This window comes from Aquila chrysaetos, chromosome 5 (genome assembly GCF_900496995.4).
Source record: "Aquila chrysaetos chrysaetos chromosome 5, bAquChr1.4, whole genome shotgun sequence".
NCBI lineage: Eukaryota > Metazoa > Chordata > Aves > Accipitriformes > Accipitridae > Aquila > Aquila chrysaetos.
Window position 1 is genome coordinate 25,964,304 of NC_044008.1, and position 27,041 is coordinate 25,991,344.

Consider the following 27,041-nt stretch of genomic DNA (forward strand, 5'->3'; position numbering starts at 1 on the left):
TTGTACAATGCTTTTTCTCTACCCACTTTGACATCCACTTTTTAAAATCTGCAGTCACTAAAATAAGGTTTATGATCTCAGTGACATAAATCCCTTTGCCTCCTCAAAAATACAGTGAACCATCAGTTAAAGGCCTGACACACTGAAAAAATGCAATGTAATTGACAAAGGAATTCCAATTTGCAAGCGTCATGCACAGAGTCAGGGGGACTCAAGGAGAGTGGAAGAGTGTGGCACCCGCAGGGCTGGATACTGTAGTGACTGTAATAATTCCCTTGAGAGGATTTTCCTCTGGAAATTTTTCTGCAAATGAATTTCTTAGGAGAGATGCTGGGGCATCCTGGGGCAGCTAGCTGAATGGTCAGCTGAGGATTGCCCTGAGAAAAGAGTATAAAAACAAACTGTAGAGATCTTCCTGAGATTGCCTTCTAGCTCAGTCCTAGCACAGTCTTGGCTCCTGATGAGACAAACAAGAAATATTTTCCTTAACTAACCTTAAGAATGGCAATAAATGCAAACTTAAAGCACCTACCTTCACTGACTGCATTGATTAGCTTTTTGTTGATTGTAATAGGCGCTCAGAGGCACAGCTCACGTGAAGATAATTCACTCAGGTGTCCAAATCTGTAGAGGAATCCCACCCTACAAGACTACATGGCTTATATGTATGTACGAGCTAAATGTCTAGTTCCTTTTATACCTCACTGCAGAACACAGACACTTGAAGAGCATGATTTATGCCATCCTAAGGTAGACGCCTCAAAATGGTGACATTAATTGCAACCTAAAACTGCTCTGTTCCTCCAGTGACTGTACGGGGAATCTAAATGAGACACTGAAGACAGGATTTACCGTGGGAGCGCTCACACAGCCCACCCACAGACAACAAAACCTGTGTGCTTGGAATATACAGAACTGTCTGGGAGGATGTTTGTCCCAAACTTATCATAAAGAGGAAGGCGAGCATCGGCGAGGTTAAACAGTAACCAGGAAATTACAAAGTGACTTTTGAAACTAAGAAGGAGTCAGCTTGGGAAATAATATGAAAGCAGCATGACAATTTGCAGTGGCAGGGAGAGACTTTGGGGTGGAAACAGCAGCAGTCAAAACCTGGTCAGGCACTGCCAGAAGTCATCCCACTGCCATCGCAGCTTCTGCCTAGACTGCAGGGAATACTAGCATGTAAGGATGGGCATGGGTCCTATGTGGGTACCTATGAAACAGGCACATACAGAGCTGGAGCCCCCACTTCTCCAAGCAGAGGCGCACACAGGAAGGGAAGCTGCATCCCCAGGAGAGTGGGGCTGTGTTTGTAACCCGTGCTGCCTGTGAGATAGGGTCCGGGTAAACATGGATGAGTGGGTGGGTGCGAGTATAGCTTCAGAGGGTATTTATAGAAGGCTGTTTAGAAATGTGCAATGTTTATTAACATTTTTTAAGTGTCTGGTATCATGGTTTACCTGTTCTGTTACTGAAATTGATAGTAAGTGTATTATTATTACTGGTTACCAGTTAATTACATATCATCAAGTAGCCACTTCTATCCTGGTTTTGGTTAAACAATGTGAACTCGTCATTTTCCTGCAACAGTATGTCACCTTTGGAGGTGTAGCTGAGCTCTGAGTTTAGCCAAGAGGCAAGGAGATAAAAGATAAGAGGCCATTGGGTCTACTGAGTAATTCAGTGTAATTTTGAGGTTTACATTTTGGGATTTGGTGCATCATACTTTACAGGATTTGTATGAATAGATTTTGAAAGGACCTTGCTGGTTCCTAGTTTTAGCCTTCAAAACTAGATGACAGACAAAGTTATCCAGATCACAATCTGAAAGCAAGGTTCATGTCTGAGGAACCAAAGCATGACCTTTGGTTTCAAGAAATTACCCTTTTTGAAGTAATGAAGGGTGTCCTTCCCAGATTGTTCTGCTATGCATCTGAGCTGTTGCACTCTTTCTGATTAATTGGATCTGCAGGGTCTCAAAAGACTTAAGGTAATTGCCTCTCCTTGAAAATAGCCGAGGATGTTTTCTCTTGAGTCAATTCAATCAATATCTGATAACTTTCAGTATAGACTCTGTACTCTCAGTTCATTTTTGTACATTCATTCTTCTTACTGGATCTATATTTGGTGAAATTTCTTCACCAAGTCCAAATACTTTTGGGTGTAAGTAGACATTCATAGATACAAAAATGCTCTTTTACACACATATAAGAATCTCTTTGGCGATACGTATAGAGGTATCTAAATATCTAAGATATCTGCAAGAATACAGACTGATTCCACATAGAAGGCCAGGAAAAAAAAAATATTTTGCAATGAAGCTATTTCCTATATTGCCTACTAGCACAGGCAGACCTCTCCACTGATCACAGAATATAGAAAAAGCCATAAGACATGTAATGGGAGAAAAACGTACCCGTAATCAAAACAATGGCTCCAGAATACATCACAGAGAAAACAGTACAGTAATTTATCATGAGTTTATAGTGCTAGATTTAGGTAGGTCTGTTTATTCCACACCTGATTTATTGTTATGATGTGTCATTTCTCTGCAACTCTAACATGGCACTTGATGAAGGGGGAACCACAGTATTATTCAACTATTTTATACAGTAAATTTCCCACTTACATTTTTTTTTTCTTTACATAAGATTTTTTTAAAGAGATGTTATTTAATAGTTCAGGACCAAAAACCCCCTTGTCCCTTAACGCTTTTATAACTTATTTACAAGGAGGAGAAAAGGCCACCTGAGAAAGGTTTCCTCTAAAGACCCTTGCTCTTAAGACTAAGTCCAAAGACAAAAAGCCTCTCACTAGCTTCAGCAACCACTAAATTAGGTCCTTTGACTGAGACTGAACTAAGAATGGTTTCCCAACCCAGCATTGACTTCTTAGTGGAAAAGTAAAGGTGATTTACTAACAGCATTTCCCAGATCTCTGTGAGAAGCAAAAGTGGATCAGCTTGACCTAGGGAAGCTGAAAAGCAAAACAGGAAAGATGAGAAGAAGAATCAGGATAACGGGAGGTAGGTCTGGGAAAGCTGGGAGCCACAGAGGGGCATGCTTACAGAGCTGCCTGGATTGAACAGCCAGAGCAAGAGGATCTGTAGACCAGGAGAAAAGCAGAGGGCTAAGGGCCTGGATAACAGTGTAAAGACTTACTTATGACATATCCACATGTTATAAAGAATAATCAGTCTAGAGCTCTTAGTAGCTAAACTGGGATGTTCATAATGAGAAGAGCAGAAAAGAACTCCAAGAAGAATTTAACTTTATTTATGCACTGCATGACAGATTGGCACAGACGTGGAGAACGTAAAGAAGGAAGGATTACTCGCTCTTAAGACAAGAATTAGGACTATGAAATTAAGTAATCAGGTAGAAGTTTTAAAGCAAACAAATATTCTTTCTCAAGCAACACATAAATAATCTATAGAGTCTCACTGCTGCAAGATGTTGGGAACACCAAAAGCATTAATGGATTAAAAAAATCTAGTAGAGAACTGCATGGCATAAAAGTCCACTGGAGCTTATTAAACATAAAGATATATATTCCACTTCCAGTTTTGTGTTTCTAACCTTGCAGGTTACCAGAAATAGTTATAGTCTGCCTAGGGATGAGTACCACTTTATGCTTTATGCATGTTACATAGTTTCATGCACTGTTACACAGTTTCATGATGCTTTCTTGCCTGGTTATTGCCAGAATAGAATGTCAGACTAAGCATCTCTTTGATGTCCCCCAGTCCAGACAGACTTTCATTCTTATATCAGTGAAAAGAGAAATGATAGGGCTCTAGAAACCATGAGGACAGAAAACAGAGATGGCATTTATGTTATGCTCAGTCTGCCTGGAAGAGGAGCATTACAGCATTTGATTCTCTACACAGGCTACTTGCAAGAACAGTGAAACGCATATGCTAAGTTCTTACAGAACCTAATGAACAAATTTAATTTTATTCCCAAATAACCCTGAATCTAATTGATTAAGAGTCAATGGTCACTTTCTTTCGTATTTGGTCCTGCTAGGTAACAGGGCAAGAATATGGAATTAAAAAATAAAACAAAAAGAAAAAATCCTGAGCCTTTCTGCTGTTTCTAAGCATTTTGCGCTTTATCTACATATATGTTTGCAGTCTACCTCACATTAAATATCTGTAGCTATTACTTGAGGTAGTATCAAAACTGGCCACTTGAGGGCAATACTGCAACCTAATTTAAACAGTGTTCGGCGCTAAGCCAGACCTCCACGTCGTATTAAAAGGTGTATTTCCTGGGTAGGTGAGAGTCCAGTTTTATTTGCATATATGTTAAGGATAAAAAATATTTCTCTTTACTCAAGTTTCCAAATGCTTAATACACAGAGACAGAGTTTCAGCGATAGTTGTAGTGACTTAGACCACAGCAATCTTAACAGCAAACTGCTCTAATAAATTATGTTTACTTCACTGCACAACTGGAAAATCACTTAAGAGCATAGTTTCAGCTGAGGGAGGGTACTAAGGCTTATGCAAGAACGCCAGTCAAGGAATTCAAATCCAGGAGGCACCTGACTGTCTATTTTGGATGAGCAAAGGGATGGTGAGCCAGAGCGCGGGCTGCGGGAAGCTGCCAATGGCACCGAAGAGCCTTTCCAGGTGACACAGGACATAGCACAACTACAGTCTACAAAAGTGCATCCCTTTGTTAAGAACTGGGGCCAGGTAGGGAAAGGTTAATGGCAGGGCAAAGGAAGCACTTCACAGTGTGTTAAACCTTGAGATAATTAATCATAAATGACTGTTTCGCACACCAGCCTCTATAAAACAGAATGTTATTCAGGGGTCAGCCTTCTGCTCAATACACATGCATAATGTCCATTAACACTAAGGGAATTATTGCATACATTGACAGAGACCCATCCCTTAATTGGTACCATATGCAAAATAGAAAGCTTCTATTTTATTATTAATTTTTCAATACACAGATGGTCTAAATAAGGGGTTTCCAAATTTCCTCAGGGAAATAAGACTATTACGCAAGTCTCATATCAAAATATTTGTGTGGTAGAAGGCCATACTTTCCCCTGCATCTCCGCAACCAGGGCCCAAATCTAGCGTCGCAATTTTGCCCCCCCTTGACTACACACAAAATCCATGCCAGCTCAGGATTTACCTTCTTTTGCTTTCTGAACCGAGATACTAAAATATGTATAATCCAGAGAAAACCTGGCAGCTGGTGAGCAAAACACACTTGAACTCTTCCTGAACTGCCACTTGGCCAATGCTTATTCAAGGAGTTATTCTGAAGCCTTGCCACTGTGATTAGGATAAGTAAATATGAGTTCTAAAATAGTTTACTAACAAAGAAGCAGTGGGGAATGCGGTGTTATTTAATTCATTAAACTCTTGTTTTTTCTTTACACAGTTTCTCTTAATCATTTGCTATTATCTGGTACCCCATCTCCAGCCTTTTTAAAAAGCTCTCCTTCATATAACCACATTCTGGTTACTTCTAGCAACCATAAAGGGTTGTTGTAACATAGGGGATCAAATTTTGAACTTAACATACTAAGTTTCTGATAGTAATGTTGTAACCAAGTTAACCACAATTGTGGATGAATTTCTTATCGATAATAGTTTAATTATACTGGTATGAGAAAATTTGCTGACCAGAGGCCTATATACAGTGAAGAGGTCTCTAAATTATTGTGCAGCATTACTGACAGCAGCACATCTATGATGGCAATGCAGCAGATTAAAATTATTCTCATCTGTTCATTTAAAAAAAAAATAATTCCACCAGTAGCTCTTGGGGAAAAACATCATCAAACACTAGTGTATTTTTCCAGACCTAAGTCTCCTCTACAGGCATGTTCAGTCCCCAGTGACACTGATGGGTATTCTGTCAATCAGTGGAAGAACAGGTCTTAGAGATCCTTTCTGTCTCTATTGACTATTGACAGGTTGGACCTTCACAACGTAACAAGCAATTTTCCTTCCTACACAATAGACTTGGCAGAAACTGAAAGCTTAGGAGCTTTCTGGACCAGGTTCCTCGGCTGGTACAAACTCACATAGCTCCACTGGCTACTTTGGGAAAGGAGATCATTCTGCTGGCATTGTACATCCCACTAGCAACGAAAGTGATGGCTCCATGCTTGCGAGAAACTTGATGTAATCTTATCCCAAAGGATATCAACGGTTGAATTCAAGCCTTCTCCCAAGTATTGTTTTCTGACTGATGATCTCCTGCCTGATGTCTCTGCACCAAGCACAGAAGCCTCTTTATGATTTTCCCAGTAGTGCTTTCTGGCCACTCCATGAATTCCCAGTGCCTCACTTCTCCTGCAGGCTCCCTGACTCCTCCCAGGTTCTTTATAGGGCACACTGTTTATGCTGAGAGACAGTCTTATACACCCTACTTTCCATCATTCTCTTAATTTGCATTTCAATCTATACATCACTACAAATGTGCTTTCTGTGGTGCCTATTTTTTGTTTATTTCTTGCCATTTTGACAAGTCTGCCTAAAGCTGTGGAAGATATAACACCACAGCAGCAGTAACCAGATTGGAACTACTGTAGATGTGCTGCTGCTTCTATCTATCATTTTTATTGCTTCTTCAGCTGCCAAAGTGCTCTGTAAATGGTGGCCAGCACCCTGTTCAGCAGACTTCCCTCAGTGGGAATTATTTTACAGAGCCATATCACAATTACTAATGACTACTAGCCTTTAAAGTAGTCCCTACTTCACCTGTGATAGTGATGCTGCTAGGCATTGTGCTATTTTAATAAACATAAAACAATACTGAACCTCAAGGTTTGAAAGTGAGTGAACATTAGTCATCCTAAATGTAAACAGAGGAAAATAGATGTAAAAATAATATATCTCCATGGTCTTCCATAGCTTCCAAGGGGGGAAAGAAAGAGAAGTAGGTTCATCTCACCTAATTTTGGAAATCTAGAATTTGGCATGTTCTCTAAGAATGTCATAGCCCACGGAAGGAAGCAGACACTTTTAGCAGAAAACTCATCTCATTCCAAAATCAGTGTCTAAATTGGGTGGAATGATTTGTTCTCTAGAAGTGTCAGTTTCTCCAATAACTAGAATCAGATAATGAGCTTAGACTAGGCACTTAACTTTGAGAGAGCTAAAACTGTAGAACATACCAATTGGCTGGCATCATCAACAGTCCTGACAGTGACACCACAACACTCAGACTGACCCAAAGCCAAGACCTGCTCCTACCCCAAGAGGGCTACATGGGCAAAGTGCACCCATCCTCAGATGGCTGCAGGAGCTGATCTATGTGACCTCAAGAAATCGCTGCTATTTTTTGACCTTATTCCTTCAAAAGGAAAGGAACAGCCGCAGAACTGTAGTTCCTTCATGAAGAGCTGCCGCATTGCAAGCATGGTTCCTTGCTGAAAGAACAAAGGAATGGGAAGGCATGTTTGGAAATCCATAGGACTGCTGAGCAAACTAGAGATGGAGAGAGGGGGATCTCTCCAGGCACTTGGAGATATCCAGAGTTAATCCAATTAAGGCATCCTTCTTCATAACACCGAGACCATGGGAGGCGCACCCTCTGCATGGTATACTTCCTTCCCCTTATTTAGAAGTGCCCTGACCCTCCTCCATTCTGTTTTACTGCACCTAAAAAAAGAAATCTAAACAAACTATTTTAAATATTTACCTTCCTTTTTTACAACACTGTCAATATCCGGGCAAAAGAGGTTACTGCATGACAGCACCCCTACTGCTGTGCTTTGGAGAAAACTCCAATCTTGCAACTGCTGTCAAATGTCACCAATAAAAATGGGCTCCAAGGTAAGCAAATCCCTTCATAACCCCCACTGCACAGGGCAACTCTTCCCTGCTTCATGAAGCAAACACCACTCATTCTGAGAAATGAAAGTCCTAAATTAAGAGAATATTCACTGTCAGTTGTGGGCTGCAAATAAAGAAGGGGTAAAAGAGAAGATATTATCTGGTTTTCTGTCTCTGTACTTTGCCTGAAAGATGGAAAAATTAGGAAATGAAATGTTTTACCTTTACGGAAAAGTGCTTCTTCTTGGGTGGATGCCAGACAGTGGCAGTTGAATGAATGAATGCCCGCAGAGGTGTTAAGGATGTCACAAGCACATATGCTTTGATGATGACAGAAAGGTCTTGAGCTTTAAGGATGTCCTTGTGGTCTGGTGAAGCTGATGCTTGATTCCTGGAAAGTAATAAAAATACATAGCATTAATGAAGTGCTTTTGCAAATGAGGCAAATGAGCTATAAGAAAATAGTGAAACAGTGAAATAAGAGGAAATAGGAAATTAGCCTTTTTTCCCCTGAGTTAAGCAACAGAGTAGATGAAACCAAGCAGGCTGGAACAAAGCTTTACATCAAGTCTTTTTATTGCTTTCAGAATTTTTAAATCTTAATTTCCATACATAGAAAATAACTATGTTAGAAAGTAGTTATGTTTGAGAGTACATATGGGTAAATTGTGGGCATATCGTAATTGTTGCAAACCCAGGACATTCAGAGAGAAGGTAAAAATGTTAAAGAAATCCAAGCAGCTTAAATAACAGAAGTGCATAGTCAAAGTATCCAGATTTAACACTGATTTGTAGTGAATTCAGGAAAAAAACCCCACAACCCTATGGAAAGACTGCACTATTGTGTTCAATAGTTTCTTCAATGTAATGAAGAACACAAACATGTGGTACTGCATGCTTTCCCTAATAAAAGCCATAAACTATAATTCCAAAGATTATGAAAGGCTATGACACCTAGGAATAACCCATAATAAATCAGCTAAACAGAAAAGAATTATGCAAGCTAACTTTGTCTAGGAAGTAACATTGCTCTCTAGATACTGTCCTACAGCTCCCATAGTCCACACAAAAAGAATCAGCCATAGAAACAGGACAGAAAAAAACAAACCCAAGGGAAAAATCTGTTATTTAAAAAGCTCATTACTTGGGGAAATCTGAGCTATACTTGGGCACGTTCACAATGTGGTTATTATTCTGCCTGTTAAAATCTCTGAGTATCAATCTACGTCATAGCAAATGCAATGTGAAGATGACTATACAAATTACAGGTCTCTATGACTGACTACTGGTAAAAAACACAGGCCTCTCCTCCCATTTCTGGGTAATCTTTGGCAATATGTGGCCTTTCCAGACCTCAGTTTTGCAATCTGTTAAGGGAGTCTAATAACATCTATCTTAAAGAGACCTTTTTCCCCCTTCTGCAGAATGGTAGGTGCTCTGAGCATAAAATTTGTGAGGTACTGTAACATAGGAAACAGCACTTGGACAGCCAGTTCTCAAGTACTCTTTGGTTCTTCACTTAAGGGAGGGTCTTTGTGCAAAGGACTACATATGTGTGTCTGTGGTAGGGGCAAGGCAGGGATGGGAGCAGGACATAGCTCAGCCACAGTGAGACCTAAATATTCAGGGGTGTCTCTGGGTCTGTATTTATCTGTCTAGGTGTTTCAATGCCCACAACGTAAAGACTTAGCTGTTCACACACAAAATGTGCAAGCTTGGCTAGTACAGAAAAAAACATTATGCAAGTATAACAGATGCAAAACACCTAAGTGCTCCATCTACCGTGGTCTCCTCTGTTGCTACATTCTGCATCCCTGACTCTCAACTAACTGCAAGCCGAAGCACTCGCGGTTTCTGAGGGCGGGGTATCATTAGCTTACAGCTGTGCGCTCGTGCTCTGCTTCCACCAGTACTGCAGATGGGCAGTATGCGTCTTGTCAGTGCTTTCGCTGCCCTGCGACACATTGCTTGAGGTGCTGGCCCTTGACAGCCCAGGCTGGCCGGAGCACTCTGGGGTGACAACTGGGAGCTGCAGGTCTGAAAAAGTACCAAGGGGATGAGAAAGAAAGTCAGCAGAGCATTGGAAGCAGCAGTCGACTCCTGCTGTTAAGGATAAAATGTGTAAAACACAATAGAGGAGCTACCAGCATCAGCTGAAAATGTAAAATAACAAAAGCTGAGACTATAATCCTTTTTGGATCTGCTAGCAGAGAGCTTGACGCCCACCAAGCACCCCCTTCCAGCTGCAAGTTCAGAGGCTTAGCTACAACTCCCGCTTTATAGGTGAGCGCATGAGTGCTGCATACAAAAAGCACCACCTTCCCCCTTTTCTAAATAGAAATCCTTTATTTCTAAATACAGAATAACAAAACTTTGTTTCTCATGTAACCCTAATTACAATTAATGGCGATAAGAAATTTATTTAACTAAGGACCAAGGGACTTTCCCACTGTAATCAGACAGCTCAGTAAATTACCACGTATCCTTGTTTCTAGGTTCACCGTTTAAGGCTACATTTTGTAGTTACTGAAACCTATGGGAGGCTTAATTCTGCCACCAAACGCAGTGGGAGCAGGACTGATATACCAGAGTCCTCAAGATTAGTGAGGCATGTAACTATTAATAGTATCAAAATATTGTGATGTGAGATCAGTCAATGGGTGGTATGTATTTTCTGCTCTTACTGTGCTGATAAAAAGGCACAGAGCCCTTATGTTATGTCATTATTTCACGTAGGGTGGTTTTCATTAACTCCAACACACCTCACATTTCAAGTTCTTAAGTAATAGTCAGGGAAAAGTCAAGCTGTTCACGTTATTACCAAACCTCATTACTTATCTTTTTAATGACATACTGCATTGTGCTAATGTTATGAATTTATTTGTATAGCTTCTCTTTTAAAGCATGCACTCTCGACTTTGGTACATGAAATGAAAAATAAAACTGAAGCTGTATTTCTAGAGATGAGCTGTGAGCAGCCATTCAAGGAAAAGAACTATTCATTTCCATAGAGATCCTGTTAAAATGACATTGTGATTGTCTATGTTTATCAGCTGTTCATCAGATCAGCTCAGTTCAGCCTTCCAAGCTCAACTGGGATCTAAAATTAATCTAGTCCTTTGCCTTACATGCACCATTTAGCAGGATTAAAGGCTTTACTAATCAAAACCAGGCACTTATTAATATAGCACCTGATGTTCAGATTATACTCTCACTGGCTTCTTTGTGTTGTGTTATGCATTATAACTGATTTGGACTTTGTAAGTGACTACCTGTTTGTTGATGGTACAGAGACAAAACAGGCTGCTGTCTGCCTACTTGGCTGTGCAATAGTAACAGGATTTATTGGGTTTGCATGGCAAGGTTTTGGTAGCAGAGGGGGTGGCTTCTGTGAGAAGCTGCTAGAAGCTTCCCTCATGTCTGACAGAGCCAATGCCAGCCAGCACCAAGTCAGACCTGCCGCTGGCCCAGGCCGAGCCCATCAGCAATGGTAGTAGCACCTCTGGGCGAACATATTTAAGAAGGGGGGAAAAAAAATCTGCACAACACCAGCAGCAGCCAGAAGAAAGGAGTAAGAATATGTGAGAGAAACAGCCCTGCAGACCCCCAGGTCAGTGAAGAATGAGGGAGAGGAGGCGCTCCAGGTGCCGGAGCAGAGATTCCCCTGCAGCCCGTGGGGAAGACCATGGTGAGGCAGGCTGTCCCCCTGCAGCCCATGGAAGATCACAGTGGAGCAGATATCCACACTGCAGCCCATGGAGGACGCCACACCAAAGCAGGTGGATGTGCCTGAAGGAGGCTGTGACCCCGTGGGAAGCCCGTGCTGGAGCAGGTTTGCTGGCAGGACTTGTGGACCCTTGGGGGACCCATGCTGGAGCAGTCTGATCCTGAAGGACTGCAGCCCGTGGAAAGGACACACGCTGGAGCAGTTCATGAAGAACTATCTCCTGTGGGAGGGACCCCATGCTGGAGCAGGGGAAGAGTGAGGAGTCCTCCCCCTGAGGAGGAAGGAGCAGCAGAGACAGCGTGTGATAAACCAACCACAACCCCCATTACCCTGTGTCACTGAGGGGGAAGAGGTAGAGAAAATTGGCAGTAAAGTTAAGCCCAGAAGGAAGGGAGGGGTGGGCGGAAGGTGTTTTAAGATTTGGTTTTATTTCTCATTACTCTACTCCAATTTGATTGGCAACAGATTAAACTAATTTCCAAGTCAAGTCTGTTTTGCCGGTGATGGTAATTGGTGAGTGATCTCCCTGTCTTTATCTCAACCCACAAGCCTTTTCTTATAGTCTTTCTCCCCTGTCCAGCTGAGAAGTAGAGCGATCGAGCACCTTTGGTGGGCACCTGGCACCCAGCCAGGGTCAACCCACCACACAGGAATAAGCCAATAAACTCCCATGAAATCATTTATTTAGCAGACTTGCTTCTGAATATGTACAAGGAACAGATCTGCTAAATTAAGTGCTATTTTTTCCATATCTTCCTTATAAAGGCACAACAGCATTTCACTATGGCAATTTCCACCCTATAAAGAGACTGGCATGTCACCATGGCAATTCACAATGGTCCCACAGCAACTACTCCTATGCATTGTTTCAGTTACCTAACTGAAGTACCTATATTAGCAAAATAGTATTCTTAGGCTTTGTCTTTAGGCAATGAAGAGAGCGCGAGACCAGTCCTTGGAGCACTAAGAGAAACACTGGCTCTGAACTGCTCTCTGAAAGGGTCTGTTTTTTCACTGACTATGCAAGAAAACTAAGCTACTTACTTGCAGCTGCAAATAATTCCCAGAGTGTAAAGTTTGATCATACAGCTTTGGTGTTCAGGCAAAACCAGCATTATTAAAACACATAAAGGCCCTCCACAGCGCACAGATGACTTCAGAAATGTTTTTCTGATTTATCTCACATTGGTAAAAAGGCAAGACACAGCCCTCTGCCATTGCAACTATCTATGGAGTTATGGAGCCAAGCCCTGTTCCCCTGTATCTTGGTATTGTAGCACATCCATCAGGAACAGCCCAGCACCATCAGACTCTTGAGTTCAAATCTCATGGCCTAGGTCTCCAAACAGCAAGACACTGATCTGTTGACTGTGAGTGGGATCAAAGTCACACAAAACGCAATGAAGCCCATGACAGCAACCTAAGCTACCCCCTTGCCAATGCTGCCTAGGGGGGGAGACAAGAGAGAGACAGGCTGTCCTACCTTGATGGCTACAGCACACAGCTGAAAGGAGGCAGAACTGTGCTTCCAGACCAAGCTCCCTATAGCATGTACACTTTTTACATTAGGCCATAGCTACGTGACAACACTAACAGAACCATGCAAAGGACAAGAACGACAGCTCTTCTCAGCTGATCATCTGAAAGCCAAATTATGTCAGAGGTGTGCATTTTTCAGCAATTGCTTTGGTTAAAATGACCATAACATTGAGAAGAGGGAAATGCACAAACCATAATTTTCTTACTTAAAAGAAAGCAAATATTTCACTGAAAATAAGAACAAGGCAGCAGAAAATGGCTGTTGAGCTCATTACTCAAGAGAAAGTAGAGTGACTTTTCCTTTTTAAAATATGGTTTTAATTGTGTTGCTAAGGCAACAAGTAACCAATATGGTATTAACTCACAAGATAGAGTTTGAAAAGAATGAGATGAGGTTTGTACCTACATTTACCTCCCTCAAATGAGATTTTTAGCTGTTTTGGGGAAATACAAGAGATTACTTTGACATTAATTCATCCGTCACTACCCAGTGGACCATTTACTGGAGCCGGATATAACAAAAAAAATTAAAAAATGGGTAGGGACAGATGAAAAATGAAAGTGTCCTGAAATTCTCAAACTACTGGGTAGAAGATCCTTAGTATTGCCCTAAGTCATTGCAATATGCCTCAACATAAAAAAAAAATGGAAACCTGGCATCTCTTAAAGAAGAGAAGGTTAAACAAATTCAGGGTGCTGGTGATTAAGTATCAAGAACTAAAAACGAGGAAATGCTTGTAAATTATTCCTCATGCTACAGAACATCCTGTTTGTACAGTGCCTTACATAGCTCTGTTGGTTTTGTATTAGCATCCACCTGGGAGTGAGCCCATCTCAGGGTGGCTGGAAAAACAAGGGGGAGTGAGACTGTCACAAGGTGCTTGGTCCTTTGAGATGACACACAGCATGTAACTATCAGGCAGAGTTACCAGGGAGTGACAGTCCCTCACTTTGGAAAATCTACTCCTAGTAATCAATGAATACAATTATCATAATAATAAAGAGACATCAGTAGTGCTGAACTGCAGCACACTCAGCTGCATCAGTTCTCATGGCAACTCTTCACCTGCTCTTGCACTCAAAAGCAGTAACAGTGTTTATTAGAGCTGTAAATTTGTTAATCAACATTATCATCAATGAAAATTAGCCTGCAGTGCCTTTACTGTTTGCAGTAATTGCCATGTTTTTCCATCTTGAAATCACTCTACAAGCTGTTGTTAATTAACCAGTCCTTTTGAAGTATGTAAATAACATCAACATTTTATAATAGAAGAGGTGAGGCAGGCTCAGCAGTTGATGTGTGTCAGGCAGCTTAGGTAACCAAGTTAGAAAGAGTCCCGGCATCCTAGTGTCATACCCAGATTACATCCCCTCTTTCAAAAATCCAAATCTTAATATCACTAATTTTTGTAGCAGACTCTAAAGATCAAAAGAAGAAAAAAAAAAACCCAAACCACGTAAACTAGAAAAGAACATTTTCCCTTTTAAAGTGGCTATGCAGTAATTGAAAGGCTACACAGACTGCTGCCTTTCCTGAGGAGCAGCTGCAGGCTTTGCCACAAGAACCTTTTGCCGGTGCCATTTGTGACGATCCAGTGTAAAGCAAAGGACCTAAGGCCAGATACCCACTTTCACTTAAAAGATGTGCTTCACTTCCTCAAAATTCTGGCTTGAGGAAGATTTCTTATGCTGACGTCTCTGAAATGGTACCATTGAAAACACTGACAAACAGTACAACTTTACCTCTGCCTAGGGTGGTCTCCCTGATGCCATTTTGATGGGTAAGGAAGCCACCACAAGTTCTCAGCTGAATTCACACATTAGCCCTCTAACCGCAGCAACGAGTAAAACATAGATCTGAGACATAGGAACAGCTGGGAGGCACATGTGAAAGGGAGGTATAAGATCCACCAAAGCAAGTCAACACCTCTAGATCAAAAAATTAAGTACCTCTTTGTCACATGAACTGGAGGTAGATATTGTTCTGTCAGCTGCAATCTCTCAAAGTACCACAGAGTCAAACAGATCAGCTGACAGCGACAACTGGTATACCTAACATAGCAGCTACACTGACAGCTAATGAGGCCTTTCAAGTATTTTAACACAGCTATGACTTCTTGCTCCCTCTCTCCCCATCTCCAGCTCCCAAGTTATTTACTTGTCTTTGGCTCAGAGTTCTGAAGTGTAACATGAGATTCAACACATATACAATAAAGAATAGCTGATTTAAGAGTTACAATGTGTGGCTGAGCAAAAGGTTTACCAACAGCTAGAAGTACATTTGGACAAATTAAGACTTCCTGGAGCAGAGCCAGGTCAGCGCTGACACGGCTGCAGCCATGTGGACTGGTGGTAAATGGAACACTTAGGTTAACATGAACATCTGGTGATCCGCGAAGGTAAGGAATTCAGCAGGAGAAGACCCTACTGGTTGAACTAAGTGAGTAACACTCAATTGAAACAAAAGGAAACAGAAGATGAATGAGGATGTGTCCTCTTCTTTAGCCTTCCTTTTACATTATCCTTTGATGTTACAAGGAGGGTTATGATATGGTTTTGTTACTTTTTTTTTTTTTTACTTCATTGAAGATCAAATAGGCTATATTTTATACACTTCAAACATGGAACAAGGAACGATTGAGACTATTGTTTGTGAGAAAGAGGTCATTTTGCTTCTAAAGTGCCCATCAACTGTCAGATCTGTTAGAAACATTTCAAGAGTGCTTGAGTCACCTTGGGAGCTCCTGGTTGTTTAATGAAGCACAAAGCTAGAGATGGAACAAAACGTAACTAAGGTGCTGTGCTTTGTTCTGAGCCCAGCACATTGTTCATTTCTTTCATAAAGGACATTGTAAGCTCAGTACATTTGTACTTGCAGAGTCTTCATCCAATTGCTTTTCTTTTTAGCAGGAAAAACATCACTTCAGAAAATAAAAGTACATTAATCCTGAAAGTATACAGGAGACTTTCCATCTGCATAGAAGCTTTCCAAACTTCTTCCTGGATTTTCATAGTGGTAGTCTGTCTCTAACAGGAGCCTAAATTCTCTCACACAGAAAAAAAAAGGAGAATTATAGTCACCTCATGACATTTCTCAGCAGTTTCTGCAGCACAATATTCAGGAAGGACTGAAAACAGGTCCTCTCTGTAAGCCTTGCAGGTTTGCTCTCTGACAGGGCACCTCAGTGAGTTAGAAGAACTTCATATTACATCCTGTGTTAGGATTATCCATCTGCCTGACTGGTGTGGGCTGCTGGAGCACAAAGAGTTTATTTGTCATACAGACCGGGCAAGTTGCATTGCTACAACCTGGTCCTCTTCTAGTATTTACAGCTGGGCAATTTTCCAGCCTTTGAAGGTTGGAAAGGTGTGTTAAACAGCTGCAAAGATTTCTTCACAGCAGGATGTGTTTAAAAAGCTTTGATAGAGTCTTAGGAAGACTTCCGAGCACCTCCAGGACTAGGGGATTTTTAATCAAAATAAAGCCTACTATCTTTATAGTACCTTTTGCTCAGTCATGTATACCAACCTGCTCTAAGCTGCATAACCATGAAAGTAATGAGCATTAAAAGTGCATTTTTTTCATTTTTCAGTGTTGATTTTGGAGGATGGATGATTTCAGTTGAACTACTGCCACTACATGCCTTGAGGTCATTGCAGGCTTGTCACAGAAAGCAGACCTATTCCATTTAATTGCCTCCTGTTATCCATTTGACCTATTGGATGAAAAGACTCTGAAACAAAGATTAGTACTCTCCTATGGCTTACACATTATGCCTTGGGGTTGCTAAAGAAAGAGAGAGAACCTTTAACACTCAGTTTTATAACCTATGCATTTAGAAAAGGGTGGCTGTGAAACTCAAAGCAGATGCTGAGTATTTGAAGGAAGCTAGAAAGACTAGGGGCAGACATGGCCCCCAGTAAAGTCCTGGCAAAATTTCCATTGATTCCATAGGAGTATGATTTCTTGTTGATACTTAACACTCCTGCGATGGTTTTGACATGTTATAAGCTTCATTTGTGATGTGCACATTGCTGCAGGTTCAATATCCCACCCACTACTGACTATTGATCTAGCTGTCCTTAAAAGGTTTTCATATTCAAAAAAATGCAGTGATCACTCCCTCTGTAATACAGTTAATCTCAAAGCAACCCACCCTGAGTATTCAGAATGGAGAAATCTTAAACTAAACTACTAGTCATTCCTGGAAATTTAAACTAAACTATGTGTAGTATAAAAAAAGTTTCTAGTAAAGCAGATCTAGAGGGAAAGGAATTAAAACTGTGGGTTGGAATGCAGTGAAATTCATGCTAGAGCACACCTGTGAAGTTTCAGAGTTAAAAAGACAAAATGATGCCAGTGCATCATTTTGAAATTTATGTGTTGTGTATTTTCCCCTTTAAAAACATCAGTAAATACAGCTTCAGTTTAGAGTAATCATTTACCATTTTTTTTGCTTCTCTGTTTCGGCAGCTGCTTGGTGAACACTACTTACTAAATACAGTGTTGGCCTCTTCATTTGTAAAGCATCCTCACAATTAAAAGATAAGGGTTTGGTTTTTTTTTTTTCAATATTTTCCAGAAGAGCTGCTGCTTCTGTGTGTACCCTTCATACTAGACCATAAATTTACAGATAAACTATAAAAGTCTGGAAAAAGCAACTCAGTGGAAATGCTGGCTGACTTTTACGTGATTAGAGCTACAGCTACAACTCTGTACTAGTAACAGGGTAGAATATAGAATAGTATAGACCAAGTAATTAAGTTCATCTAGCTGCTTTACTTCTTTTCAGTCTCCATGTATTTGCTGTTATTACAGACGAACATTTTTTGTCCTAGCTGAGATCTGACCCTGTTGTAAAACAAAGAAAACCCTGCTCCATGTAGTTCATAATAAAATTAACTCAACAGAATTGGATGCTGATTTTATTAGCCGTTCTTGAGGCTCTTAGCCCCTTCAGTAGCAGAAAGGTAATAGGCACTACATTTAATCCATAATTTCTCTCTTATATAGGTGGTCCCACTGGGCCTTGCTTCCTCCCCTCATCTCATCACCCTTCCTGCTGACTCTAGAGTAACCCAGGGTTGCTAGGCAGGGGGAGAGGAAACCTGGTGCAGGGTTAGCACCAGACAGTAAACATATCACATAGCGAGAGCACAGTCACACAGCTGGACTATCTTGGCTCTCCCACCCAATTTCATAGGGTCACGTCTATCCCAAGACCTTCTGAGTGATTACCACTGTTGGCCAGCCCTGCAGGTGACCACACAATGCTGGTAAACACTCAAAGTCTCTGCACTAGTGACATTAAGAAAAAGAAACACAGAAGGAAGGCATACAGCAAAAGTATTACTTTGAAAAGAATCAGTGATCTGGATGGGTAGAGAAAACAGCTACGCATGGCACAGGCTGGGCCATGGAAGAGGTGAAGGAAGACAAATGCTTATGTGAAAAGACAGACTAGTCTGGGTTGCTTAGTGTCGTGGTTTAAACCCAACGGGTAACAAAGCACCACGCGGCCGCTTGCTCGCTCACTCCCCCCGCCGGCCCCGGTGGGATGAGGAGAAAATACAAAGAAACGCTCGTGGGTCGAGACAAGGACAGGGAGGGATCGCTCACCAAAACCCAGACTCAGCTTGGGAAGAAACAAACTCAATTTAACTTACCACCGACCAAATCGGAGTCGGGTAGTGCGAAGCAAACCCAAACCCTCGAAGACCTTCCCCGCAGCCCTCCGTCCTTCCCGCCTCAGCCCCGCTCCCGGTTCTCTCTCCCTCCTCCCCCCGGCGGCGCAGGGGAACAGGGGACGGGGGCGGGGGTCGGTTCCTCACACCTCGTCTCTGCCGCTCCTTCCTCCTCGGGGGGAGGACTCCTCACCCGGCCCCTGCTCCGCCGTGGGGGCCCTCCCGCGGGAGACAGTCCTCCGCCAACTTCTCCGAGGGGAGTCCTTCCCGCGGGCTGCAGGCGGGCACCCGCTCCCCCGCTCCCCTCCGTGGGCTGGGGGGGGACGGGACAGCCTGCCGCCTCACCGCGGGCTGCGGGGGCATCGGCCTCCTCCCCCCCTTCCTCACGGACCCGGCGTCTGCAGAGGGGCTCCTCTCACGTCCCACTCTCCCCCCCCGCTGCAGGTTTCCCCTCTTAACTCCGTTCAGGTGTTACCGCCGTCGCTGGCGGGCTCGGCCTGGGCCGGGGCCGGGCCCGGCTCGGGGCCGCGGAACCTTCTGGCGGCTTCGCACAGGAGCCGGCCCTGCCCCGCTGCCAAAAACCCACCACACAAACCCAAAACACTTAGGGGACAGGAAAATCAGGGAGGCAACGCTGTAAGCATTTCCACTGCTTTCCCAGGCAAAACCTGTCAAAGAGAGCGTTTGCTGTGCGTACATCAGGAGCCTTTCTTGCGCCCCAAACTGGGACTGGGCAATCCTGCTCACATTATGGACCTTAGTCCTCTCCATCTCTCAGCTGAGAGTAGTTCCAGGAGGCAGCCAAGCCCAGTTCTCAGCCCACCTGGGCTGGGATACCAAGTATGAACACCTGAAATCTCTTTGCCAGTCATTCTTCAACTTCAGAGAGCTTCTAGGCAACAGCTGCAGCTTTTGCTGACCTGAGCAATAAATGCCAGGAGCCTTCCTTGGTCTTTCAATAGCTATACCAGAACCTCTTCATGGCCCAAGTCTCATATAGTGAGCAGACATCAGGCACCTGATTAAAAACTGGGCCAAATGCCCCGCAAAAGCAGGAGTGAAACTAATATTCTCAGGCTGAAGCACTTATTGGTGTCTTCCATGCTGAATTTTAAGGTCCATTACCATCCTTATGCCTCATCGCAAACCCACTGCCACATGTGCCCATCCTCCAGCAACACCTTCTCTTACTCAATCCAGTTTATTTGCACACATCATGTATTTTTTACCTTTTTGCTCCTCTAAACTCTTCTTCCAGTCTGATTTTCCTTTTTTTCTTTTCCCAGCCTCTCTCCTGTCTCCTAAAAAGCAGTCATCACTGGTATGTGCATAATTTTTGCCCCCATACAGACAGAACCAATCTGAGTTTTCAGACTGACAAGAAGATTATCCATTAAAGAGACAAAGCAAAGAAACAAGCACTGACCTGATATTTTCTACAACTAATTTTCTTTCCTATATTAATACAACAGAGGTGTGAGAAAGGGCATGCTCTCTTAAATACAAAACCTAGCAGCTTTAGAGTTGCACAACAACAAAGAGAACAACATTTTTATTTAAATAATCTTCACCCTTGTACCCACTGCTTATCAATATCAACACTGTCATACCCACAGTAAATTCAGTGATCCCATCCTCTCAGCCTTGCTGCCTGATACTTCTTCCTACGACTTAGTGTGTCTTTAATTAGATCACATAATTCTTAGAGCAGCAACTTTGTATTTTCACTTTTACAGGAAATTGCTTTGCTCCTTGGGGGCTGACTAAATGACAAACACAGTAATAACAAACCAACTGATCCTTTTCAACAGGAATTGCAGAGAAGCCCTGTTGACTCAAACACACAAGAGTGAAAGTACATTACTGGTTTGAAAGGAAGCAAACTCTTCTGTGGAGGAAATACTGAAGAAAACCATTCTTCCCCTGAATAATTTTAAAATTGAGGATCAAACAAATCCTAATAATTGACAACTTTGCTGTTGTTGGAAAGAAAGGTCTGTCGGAAGATGCAAGCAAAAGAAAGAAGTGGAAAGAGCTGGCTTTATCAGATGAATGGAAGGGGAGGAGAGTATCTGAAATCTTGGCTCTAGAAGTTTGCTTTAACTTATGCCTTTTTGTCTTCTTAACCTGAAATCAAATAATTTACCCTTCTGATTCTAATTTCACCTTCTATAGGTGAATTTCACTCATAGTAAATTAGATGTCACATATTCAGTGATACTGAATGGGATTCATTTCTGGGTTGAGACACTTTGAGGTCTGGTCTATTCAAAGATGACCCCCTGTGTGCCACAGTCTAAGTTCCCGTTCCTGTCAGGGGATGTCAGGAAAGCACTAATAATATAAGTATGGAATAAGATATTTACAAATGGCCCTTCCCTAAAGAGGCAATGTGGTGGATACCAGGTGCTCACCAAAGCCACTCGATCACTCCCCTCCTCAGCTGGGTGGGGAGAGAACATATAACAAAAGGCTTGTGGGTCGAGGTAAAGACAGGGAGATCACTCACCAATTACCATCACTGGCAAAACAGACTTGACTTGGGGAAATTAGTTTAATTTATTGCCAATCAAATTGGAGTAGGATAATGAGAAAAACCCCCAAATCTTAAAACACCTTCCGCCACCCCTCCCTTCCTCCTGGGCTTAACTTTACTCCCAAATCTCTCTACTTCTTCCCCCTCAGTGACACAGGGGAATGGGGGTTGTAGTTGGTTTATCACATGCTGTCTCTGCTGCTCCTTCCTCCTCAGGGGGAGGACTCCTCACTCTTCCCCTGCTCCAGCATGGGGTCCCTCCCACGGGAGATAGTTCTTCATGAACTGCTCCAGCGTGTGTCCTTTCCACGGGCTGCAGTCCTTCAGGATCAGACTGCTCCAGCGTGGGTCTCCCACAGGGTCACAAGTCCTGACAGAAAACCTGCTCCAGCGTGGGCTCCTCTCTCCACGAGGCCACAGGTCCTGCCAGGACCCCCTGCTCCAGCGCGGGCTTCCCACGGGGTCACAGCCTCCTACGGGCATCCACCTTCTCCGGTGTGGGGTCCTCCCCGGGCTGCAGGTGGATATCTGCTCCACCGTGGACTCCCTGGGCAGCCTGCCTCACCATGGTCTTCCCCACGGGCTGCAGGGGAATCTCTGCTCCGGTGCCTGGGGCACATCCTCCCCTCCTTCTTCATTGACCTTGGTGTCTGCAGGGTTGCTGCTCTCTCATATTCTCACTCCTCTCTCCAGCTGCTCTTGCACAGGGTTTTTTTTCCCCTTTCTAAAACTGTTCTCCCAGAAGCACTGCCACCATCGCTGATGGGCTCGGCCTTGGCCAGCGGCAGATCCAACTTGGAGCGGGCTGGCATTGGCTCTATCGGACATGGGGGAAGCTTCTAGGAGCTTCTCACAGAAGCCACCCCTGTAGCCCCGCCACTACCAAAACCTTGCTATGCAAACCCAATACACCAAAACAGCTTAACAGACCACTTACACAAAGTGGCTTGTACCACAGTTTATGGACACTAGTGAAAATGTGCATATTTTAAGGAGGAATCTCTGTGTGTGGTGAGCACCTCCTGTGTTTGTGGTTTTGTGGTACCAAAATAATAAAACCACTGCAATTGGCCTTTCTCCAAGTAGCAGGGCAAGCCAATGTTTTTTAAAGGTACTCTGTTACAATATGAGTAGGACCTACCAATTCCTGAAATCCTTGAAATTTTTAGAAATCTGCTCAGTTTTTTCTGAAGCTGGTACTATATCTAATATAGTATTATTCTGTTTCATTCTATTCTATGAATACTCTAATTCAGTTTTCAGTGCAAGGGAACCAAGGCACTAGGCATCACTGAAGACATACTTAAAACTCAGCCAAAACAGAATATATCCCTTACCTGGTGTAATATGACTTCATGATAAAGGACTCTTATGGGACCTGGATAGATGTTCATTATACTGCATGTTCATTATGATCAGTTTTTACAACGTACTGCACCAGGAAAATGTAAATGTCCAATTTAAACTGACCCTCAACATACAGTTCTTTAAGGGAAACACTTCACATCATAGGTTTTAAATATTGATCAATCCTTAAATGAAACAGTACAAAAATTAAAAGGGAAAATACCATATGCTTAGGTTAGGAACCACCTAACCTCAACTTTAGTCAAGCATCCAAATGTCAGGTATTTAATCTAAGCTACTTGTCTAGGCTCCATTTACAGTCAGTGGTGAAAGGTAATTGGGTAGTAAGTACCTGCAGAGGCTAATTCAACACACCTATTTTAAACACATATTTTAGGTTAAAATGAAGTAGTGTTTATAGGTGCCCCTCTCTCTCCACTGACTTAAGGGGAATACTGCTGCAGAAGACACCTAACATCTAAATGATGAAAAGAGTTGTAATGAATCCTTTCCTTATGCGCTAAATATAGCACATATATAAAAGGCAAAAAGGGAGAGGAGAGGGGCAAGGAGAGGGGAAAGGAAAGGAAAGGAAAGGAAAGGAAAGGAAAGGAAAGGAAAGGAAAGGAAGGAAAAAAAGGAACGTCCCTTCCCTTCCCTCCCTTCCTTCCCTTCCCTCCCTCCCTTCCCTTCCTTCCCTTCCCTCCCTTCCCTTCCTTCCCTTCCCTTCCCTTCCCTTCCCTCCCTTCCCTTCCCTTCCATGGAAAAATTCTCATCTTCGATCAATCTTGTGTATTTGTAAACAAGGCTAAACACTAATGGAATAAATGTGGGGTTGGTTGTTACTGGATTACAAAAAAAAGAAGACAAAATTTCTTATCAGCAAAGTTTATGTAGTGAAAATAGATCATAAATCCAAAATAGCATTGATGCTGGATATTTAGTAGTGTAACTGAGATCATAACACGTCCCTCTGTAGTTTAAATAGACCTAATATGGTGTACAACAGTATTTTCCAGTTTCTATTCAAAGCTGAATTTCACCCATAGTAAATTAGAATTCTCTGGCAACTTGCCCATAACCTTTAAACTCTTCTGGTTGATGATCTTAATACACAAAGGCTTTTTATCAGTAAACTATGTCTGGATGGGAACCAAACTCTGACTCCTACTCCTTCTCCATGCCACAACATTTTTGTAAAGCTGAACAAACTTATTACACCGAACCCAGGGCTTTGAAGTGTAAACACCAATACACTATATTAACACAAAACAGTCCAAAAATAAGACACTTAGAGCAAAATTATTTCTGCAGTATGCAATAGCTAAACAATGCAATATCTTTACCTGAAAAGATACCGCATAACTGTAATCCGTATTTAAGTGGTGTCTGAGATGGATTATTATTCTTGTTTCATTTTTTCCCCCCTATGCATTCATGACTAAAAATAAAAAGGAATTGTAAGCCTGACAGTCTCATTTCAGAGACTTCCTGTGACAACTATTAAAAGACCATCATCACATATGCAGTTTTTAAGAAATTAGGTTACCTGAAAAGGCTTTTTTTATCTGGCATAATCCCTCTTTTCTGCAAAGGAAATGCTGGATTTCTGGAAGTAGGTTTACCTGTATATAAAAAGAGATGTTTTAATGATTTCATTCAGAAAAGTGCTTTTTTTCCTGGAGCCTTCAATGGGTTTGTGTTTAATTTATCAGAGACACCTCATGTGCAAAAATGTCAGTGTCAAAAGGGAATGACAACTTTGCCATCCCTGCAACGTGGGATAATGAAGTTAAAGTGTGGGGTTTTCCTTCATGGCCATCACAAACCAAAATTTTAGACTTACGGCTCTCCTCCTGACTGCTGAGTTTTCACCCCTTCCCTGCCCCCTTTTCAGTTTCTGCAGCTTCTCTGTTCTCTGCCAGTTATCAATCACTGTCTCTCCCTGCATGGAAATAGCCTATGCCTCTTGAATTGCTGTGCTTGAGAACAGTGGTAAGCTAAAGTAGCTAAACCACATCCAGGCTCTGCAACAAAGAACTGTGTTGCACCATGGTATGGACATGCCAGCAGCGAGTAATGTAGTCCAATATTTAAAGTTATCCGGTGATATGGGCCATCTGGTTTAAGTCCCTGCTGTGCTGCAGACTTCCTGAGAGAACTTGGACAATTCCTTTGATCACCTTGTGTCTCAGTTATTCATGTGTGAAACTTCTGGACATTGCAGAGTGCTGTAAGGATTATTATATTGCACAGTGTTAGAGGCTCAGATATGATAATATGGGTAGAATAAGCAAAAAGCAGTTTGCAGAAGCCTGGGGTGTTTTATGACCTGAGAGCTGAACCCAAAGCATGTATATTTCTAGCAAACTGGGAACTTCTATAAAAATTTCACTTTGGATACACCTAGATAAGGCATCCTGTCCCAGGGAACCCCAGTGTACATGCTCCTAGCTCTGACTTCTGTGGACAGGCAGTCATTTTTTGTATCCTCATGAACTTCACACCTGAACCATATAACAGTATCTCTACCATTTAACAGTAGCTCTATTTCTCCCAGTCCCTCAAGTAGGAGTCTGTACCTTTGGGTACTGCCATTATTATGTATGCCATTTTACTTGAAATACAAGCCGAACTGTATCCATAGTTTGGTCACATTTTTTCAAAGACAGACCTCAGTTTAAGTAAGTCACTTACATATTTTTACCAACAGGTCAGGTGCTTATTTAGACATTTGCATATCTAAGTAACCTAAACTGTGCCTACAACATGCTCAAGTGAAAAAAAGAAGCGGTCCTGAAAATACCAAGAAATATTGGCACCACTGATGCTTTGGACTGTGAGTAAGCAGAATGCAGTGCCAGAGCAAGGAACTCCCATGAAGGCCCTGAAGGAGGACACTGGTCCAGCTTGCACATTATCAATTGTAGGAGCACTGTCACTGTTTGGAAAGGTGCATAAATTATGTTTACAAAGGAGCAATTACATCAGATGAAACTCGATAGTGATATGTGAAGGCTAAATTAGTCCAGCTTTATCTTCTGCCTATGCTATTATTCTGAAATATTGCATGCATTTGCTAGTTGTTTCTCCCCATTTCTAAATTCTCTTTTCCAATGGGGTAAATTGCTTTAAACTTCCCTTGACTTCTGTAGATGCCTTTGCTGCCTGACATGCTGGTTGAGAGTGGCCAAGAACAGAAAAGTTCAAGCTAAAGAAGATGAAAACTTGACACTCAGTTGTAACAATTTTCAGTATTTACACTGAAATACTTACCTCCAAAATAACATACTATGTCCAAATGAGAAATTGCTTTTGATCACTGGGTGTCATATAAAGAAGAATGAAATGCTGGTATCTGACAAGTATTTCTCAGTAGATAGGATACTTGAAAAAACTTTTTTTATTGCTGTTAAACCATGCTGCTGCAGTATAAAATAAGCATTAGATACTTTTTTTTTTAATGAGTGAGTGCTGAAAATTTGGGCTAGATGTGTCCTCTCATTCCCACGAAGGATAACACAATAATCTCTTACCTTCTGGAATAACTCTAGATGATGCAAGTCTTCTATTTGAATGCAGCCAGTACCATCATTTTTTCTGGAAGATAAGCAGATCAGAAGATCCCAAGGGCTTATACCACCTGTTAGGAAGGAAAAGAAGCATACTGAGAAAGAATGCAATTCCTGTTTGAACAAAAAATACTTAGAGCCAAATCCTGAGGAATAGCAAACTGTTGGAGTGCTAAGTACATGAACAGCTACAGGTGGCAGAAGGGAAAAAGACATATTCACTACCACAGTTCAAGCTTTGGAACTATATTTAGGTATTTCACAATTGGCACCTCCTGTTGTACCTGCCTACTGATGTCCAGTCCCCTGGTGTTTGACCTGTTTAGCATTCAGAAATTAAAAGGCTCAATAACATGGTGCTGCTTTAACTTGTTGTTTGTTTTTTATTTCTGAACTCCTCAGCATGCACACTTATAACACACATCCACTATATGCAGTGTGATCTTCTGAGGTCTTTCATTATGGGGAAGTAAATTTTACAGAAAGTAATACTGGTCATGCTATTGCAAAGAGTGGGAATTTCTCGCCTGAATTTTGGTGTAGCGGCTTCCTAAATATTAGACACCGGATTGCCAACACGTAGAACTGGTGTACAAGTGGGAACTAAGTTGTGCTGAGCAAGTAGCTAGCTTCTGAGCTAGCTCTAATGCTTCCTTTCTGGGGTGAAGCTGACCTGTGAGACCATGGTGTTCTATTACCAGGAAACAAGCAACACTGGAGTCAGAGATGGCTGCTTGAAGAAGAGACAAAACTAAATTTCACCAATTAAAACACCATTATGGATTAGAAGGTACAAATAGGTCTTGGAGTTTGCGCATATCACAG

At 42.1% G+C, this 27,041-nt stretch overlaps 1 protein-coding gene across 3 annotated transcripts in view; it reads right to left on the reverse strand.

Moving 5' to 3' along the window:
* Positions 1–27,041, reverse strand: part of CPED1 (cadherin like and PC-esterase domain containing 1) — a 185,282-nt gene that overhangs the window by 96,725 nt on the left and 61,516 nt on the right. For all 3 annotated transcript variants that reach the window (XM_041123298.1, XM_030014960.2, XM_030014959.2), the window contains 4 exons: positions 26,181–26,287; positions 24,194–24,269; positions 9,691–9,847; positions 8,033–8,201 (listed from right to left, as the gene is read on the reverse strand). In XM_041123298.1, the coding sequence (XP_040979232.1) occupies positions 8,033–8,201; positions 9,691–9,847; positions 24,194–24,269; positions 26,181–26,287 (509 nt within the window). The remainder of the gene's footprint in view (positions 1–8,032; positions 8,202–9,690; positions 9,848–24,193; positions 24,270–26,180; positions 26,288–27,041) is intronic.